Source organism: Phragmites australis, chromosome 14, assembly GCF_958298935.1.
Source record: "Phragmites australis chromosome 14, lpPhrAust1.1, whole genome shotgun sequence".
In the NCBI taxonomy this organism is placed as follows: Eukaryota; Viridiplantae; Streptophyta; class Magnoliopsida; order Poales; family Poaceae; genus Phragmites; species Phragmites australis.
This window is the reverse complement of record NC_084934.1, coordinates 23,369,505-23,374,572: the sequence shown is the minus strand read 5'-3', so window position 1 is coordinate 23,374,572 and position 5,068 is coordinate 23,369,505. Positions and strand designations below refer to the sequence as shown.

The 5,068-nt window shown below is 39.8% G+C and overlaps 1 protein-coding gene across 1 annotated transcript; it reads left to right on the top strand.

Annotated features, from left to right (window-relative positions):
• The first annotated feature begins 265 nt into the window (after positions 1-265).
• Positions 266-4,643, top strand: LOC133890606 (protein THYLAKOID FORMATION1, chloroplastic). Its single transcript, XM_062331061.1, has 5 exons — positions 266-568; positions 1,861-2,131; positions 2,546-2,762; positions 3,805-3,920; positions 4,250-4,643. Exons 1-5 carry the CDS (start codon positions 412-414, stop codon positions 4,341-4,343), a joined length of 855 nt encoding a protein of 284 aa, XP_062187045.1. The 5' UTR covers positions 266-411; the 3' UTR covers positions 4,344-4,643.
• The last annotated feature ends 425 nt before the right edge of the window (positions 4,644-5,068 follow it).

Sequence of the window (5,068 nt, the reverse complement as noted above, 5' to 3'; positions counted from 1 at the left end):
TTATTTGTTGCGTGCACACCACCAAGTAACAAGAGACGAAAAACTTCAATGAACATTTAGCTGCTAACGTCTAAGCCAAAGCCATCAACCTAGATTCCCATCATAATTGCAAAACTGCAAGCAAATCCAACCTCTCGCGCCCAGAAAAATTCTCAAAAGTTTCTCAAAAACAAAATCATACCTCCTATCGAAACAAAGCATGTCACGTGGCAATGTAGTAGTGGTCGAGAAACCTGCGTAGGCGTACTGGATAAGAAAGAACCCATCCTCCCTCCCCAGACGAGCAATAGCCTTTCTTTTAGCCTTTCCTCGCACCCGCCCCTGCATTTACCATTTTGCCCTCGCCGGCGGTGCCGACCACCCACCACCGCTTCCGGCGAAACAACCGCCTTTAAGAGCAAGTGGTATCCCATGGCAGCCATATCGTCGCTTCCCTTCGCGGCGCTGCGCGGAGCTTCCGACTGGAGGCCGTCGTCGACGGCGGCGGCCGTTCCCGGCGCCGTTGCGCTCAGCTTAAGGGCTCAGCGGAGCTCGCGCTCGGTGGTGCGCTGCGTCGCCACGGCGGGGGGTGAGCTCTCTATCCATCTTGTTACCGACTCGGGCGGGATAGTGTGCGGAGGTGCATTTGGGGCTTGTAGTCGCTCTCTATCTCAAACTTGTGGATACCCGTGCCAATGTCGAACCTGTTCTTCTCTCCAAATTCACCTACCAATGTGCGATTTCGGGCCTCGCTGGCAGTGGTGCTTCCTTCCACGGTAGCACGCCGCCTCGAATTCTTCTCTTGTAGTCGTCGTCGTCTTCCCATCTACTGGACCGGCGAGGCTTTTGCCGGCAAGGAACGCTAACTTGCCTGATGGACTGTTCTAGTAGTAGTTTTGCTTTGGGGGGTCTTTCTATGCTGTGAGTAATCAGCTCCGAAACCTTTCTTTCTCGCTGCGTGGTACTCTTCCAGTGTTGGATTCAGTTCTTGAATCTTCGGCTGTGTTGGAAGCAACAGATTTCTGGTGCAATAAGTTTTATGAAGTGAACTCTTGAAAGGCTAAAACTCTTTTTTTGTTAATCGAATTTAGCCAGGATCGTAGTCCCACTTCGCACCGCTACTGCTTATGAAATGCAGTTATGCAATTTGCTGAATTTGGATGTGTTGAATTCCACATAAAATTTGGGTTGTCATATGCATTAAAATGCAATTTGCAAGTGGACTGGTGTGAGTAAATCATCAAGTTTAATCGTGTAGAATATGATCATGAGCTATTTTTTATTATGGAGGTGAATTTGATGAACTTATAAACTTTCACTATCCATTGTAAACTGATGAAATAACAAACCCAATTTATTATGGAGGTGAGCTAGTTTTAAGTTAATCTACCAGGCGTATAATATTGTGTGTATTGTTCATGTGGCAGCTATACTGCCTGCTACTGGTGTTTACTGTTATCTTATCGTGAATCATTAGGCTCTTTCTTGAATAGGTTTCTCGGCTCACTATCTTTACATATTATTCGATTATTTGTGGAAAGTAATTTGTTTCGATGCTTAGGAGGCAAACTGGTCCTCATAACAGGTTTTTGTCGTTGAAACGAATCTGCCAAATGCTTCTTTGTGCAAAAGTTCGATATATCTTTCCATCAATTATCTCATTCTACAAGGTCCTCGTGACCATCTCATTCTGTCTACTTCCAAATGATTTGTAAAATACTTGTCAAGCATTTGCCACTGGGTCATGGTATATCAAAAATGTCGTCCATTATATTCTGATCAAACAGGCTGGAACCGATGTTGAACTTTTTTCTTTGCGTACATAGCATAGCACAACAAGTTATTGGTACAGCCTTTTAATTTGTTCCAAATCTTGTGCAGATATTCCACCTACTGTAGCAGAAACAAAGATGACCTTCCTCAAGTCATACAAGCGCCCTATCCCAAGCATTTATAGTACAGTCCTACAAGAACTTTTGGTACAGCAACATCTAATGAGATACAAAAAAACCTATCAGTATGATCCTGTATTTGCTCTTGGCTTTGTCACCGTCTATGATCAGCTCATGGAAGGCTATCCCAGCAACGAGAACAGGGATTCCATCTTCAAGGCATATATAACAGCGTTAAATGAGGACCCTGAGCAATACAGGTGCTTTTCGTAGCTCATGTACTTGGCTTTGCGAGTCATTTTAGCATCCACACTTCAAATCTCCAGTTAGTATCTAACTTTTATTTGTCGAAGGTGAATTACTGTAATTCTCAGCCATTAATGTTGCCACATAAAAATATATATCACGACTCAGCTTTTTGACCAACCCTGGATTTTTCTCAGAAACAGATTTTACCAACTTATTCACTTTGCCTCCTTTATATTTCTTAGGTGCACTAGTTATTGCTTACATACTTTGTGTTTTTGGGTCACTAGATGCTATGCTTTCTAGGCATTAACAAAAGCTTATGCATTTTGGGTTACTAGTTGGCATCAATAAACTTTATTTCCTCATAAAGTAACATTTCTATTTTGAAACAATCTTGTTAAGTGTTCTTTGTGTTTGCTGCACAGAGCTGATGCACAAAAGATGGAAGAGTGGGCACGTTCCCAGAATGGTAATTCATTAGTTGAGTTTTCTTCCAGAGATGGAGAAATAGAGGCCATTCTGAAAGATATATCAGAAAGGGCCAAGGGTAAGGGAAACTTCAGCTACAGCCGGTTCTTTGCGGTTGGCTTGTTCCGTTTGCTTGAGCTCGCAAATGCAACAGAGCCAACAGTACTAGACAAGGTTGTTCCTGCCATTATTATTAATTTTGTTTGTGCATTTCCTGTTAGTTGTTGCTTGTGTTCTCAATTATGCTTCCTATTCATCTATAGGTTTGTTTCCTAAGTTCTTTTTCGAGAAAAGACTTGTTTTTTTTTTTAAATATCTCTTTTTTTGCTGAAGAACAAATTATTTAGCCTAAATTAATTCTCGTGCTGATCTGAATTTAATCTTTAGTATTGACAACTGCTTTAGGATCCATACAGTGTTCTTTTCAAGAAAGCGTAGAACCGCTTATTGTGTGAATTTATTTGTCAGATCTTATTGTCTTTACATAGCTTGCACTTGTATACTGGCCTGCTCTATTGTTCTCCAGGGTTGAGATTGCAAATATGTTAACTGTTATGACATGTGATTGCAAGTTTGAAACGGTTCCTATGTTTTATGATGTTTCTACCGAAATAGAAAATGACATTTAGAGGGTTCAAGGTAAGTTTCTTCAGTAGCGTCCTCTAGGGGCCTATCTAGATATTACTGTGAGACTCATTAAATTTAGGCTTTCTTCTACAAACTTCATTTTACCTTGACATGCCATTGGTGATTGGTATGCTGAGCGCTACTACCCAGCACAGTATCGTAGCCTTGGAACTGTTTACTTTTTTGTTTTCTGTTCATAGTGTTGTTGGCTGGAGCTTAGGCGTATGGTATATTGTCATTCAATCGTAACTTATTATTTTGCACATTTGTTTTTCTTGTTTTATCTTTCTATGAACAACCAGAGGAAAGAACAGCTGTTACTAGCTTAATGATTTGACATTTGGGTTTATAATTCTTCCTGCACTGTTTAATAGATAAACTTTAAAATAGAAGGTAATACCAAAAAGGATGTGTGAGACATTCTAGCACATCCTGATAAAGTCATTTTTGCAATGTATAACAAACATTTCAGTAAAGCATTTGAGCTGTTAAGGCAGTGCCTGGTGTTGATATCAGAATTGAATGCACTCTTTCAATGTTACTTTGCTAATATTGCCAACAGGCGCTGACTTTATTTCTTTCTTAATAGCTTTGCGCTGCTCTAAACATCAATAAAAGAAGTGTGGATAGGGACCTTGATGTTTACCGCAACATACTCTCGAAATTGGTTCAAGCCAAGGAACTTCTCAAGGAATACGTGGATCGGTAATATCTTATCCCAGTAGTACAATTTTTCTTGTCACTTTTCTTACTATTCAAGTCTGAATGTGTTCAATAAATGATACTCTGCTAAGCTACCTGAGAAGTTTCTATTTTCATTATGTGATTAAATGCTTGATGTACATAACTCCGTCAGTGAACTTGACCCCTTTTTGTCACTTCAATCACTCCTCTTTTAGCAAGGACCGATAATTGCTTGGTTTCCATGGTCCAACCTTTGCATTGTCCATCTTGCCCATTCTTTTACAGTTTTTACTGTTTTGGACTGTTTATTCCAGTGAGCTAAAAACTCGTCAACTTAACTATAATGCCAGGGAGAAGAAGAAGAGAGAAGAAAGATCAGAAATCCCCAAGCCGAACGAAGCTGTTACAAAATTTGATGGAAACCTTTATTCCATGAGGCATTAGCTCAGCCTTTTGCAGAGAACTTCCCCTGATAACAGAATTAACAGTTACATCTGGACTACGTTGAGAAACTGTCAAGGTTTCCCTTTCATCACACAGACATCTTTGGCTGCTCGTCGTGTGGTCTAGCATTCTGCCGTACAAAAGGATCCAGATTATTCTTAATATTGAACAAATATCTTGTACTTTCTCCTTTCTGTTTTCAAATGTATTCATTATCTTCGCTCGTTTGAAATCATATGAAGAGGTTTGTGGGGATCAATGTTACTCATAAGCTGAGAAATATAGCTTACTTGTTTTGTATCTTGTTGGTGACAATTTGAGAGGCTTTGTGTTCACTTATATGTTGTGGTGAACATGAAATCAGTTGATGGGTTGTTTATCTGAATCTGTATATAATCTCAGTCATCCGGAAAATCTCTAAGGTGGAAAAGGATCAGGAATTAGACAATTCGATGGTGGATCCAAGTGTATGAGAAGCTGTTCTCCTTGTACTCCCATGAATGAATGAAAGAACATGCAACTTGGTACAGGTAAAATGGAATTTCACATAACAAACACATCAGTTCAGCTTATGCTGAAATAATGCAGTCCGAAAACCTGAAGCAGTCAAGTTTTGAACTTATGATAAACTATGGGGACGAATTTGAGCATGTTACGATATATATTAGACAAATTTTAAACTAATTTTACTGTAGAGATACAAGTTTTGTATTCTTTTAATCATT

Coding starts and splice junctions, on each gene's coding strand:
- LOC133890606 (XM_062331061.1), top strand. CDS start 412: ATGGCAGCCATATCGTCGCTTCCCTTCGCGGCGCTGCGCGGAGCTTCC. Junction 2,763..3,804: donor AGCCAACAGTACTAGACAAG/GTTGTTCCTGCC, acceptor CTTTCTTAATAG/CTTTGCGCTGCTCTAAACAT. Junction 3,921..4,249: donor CTCAAGGAATACGTGGATCG/GTAATATCTTAT, acceptor CTATAATGCCAG/GGAGAAGAAGAAGAGAGAAG.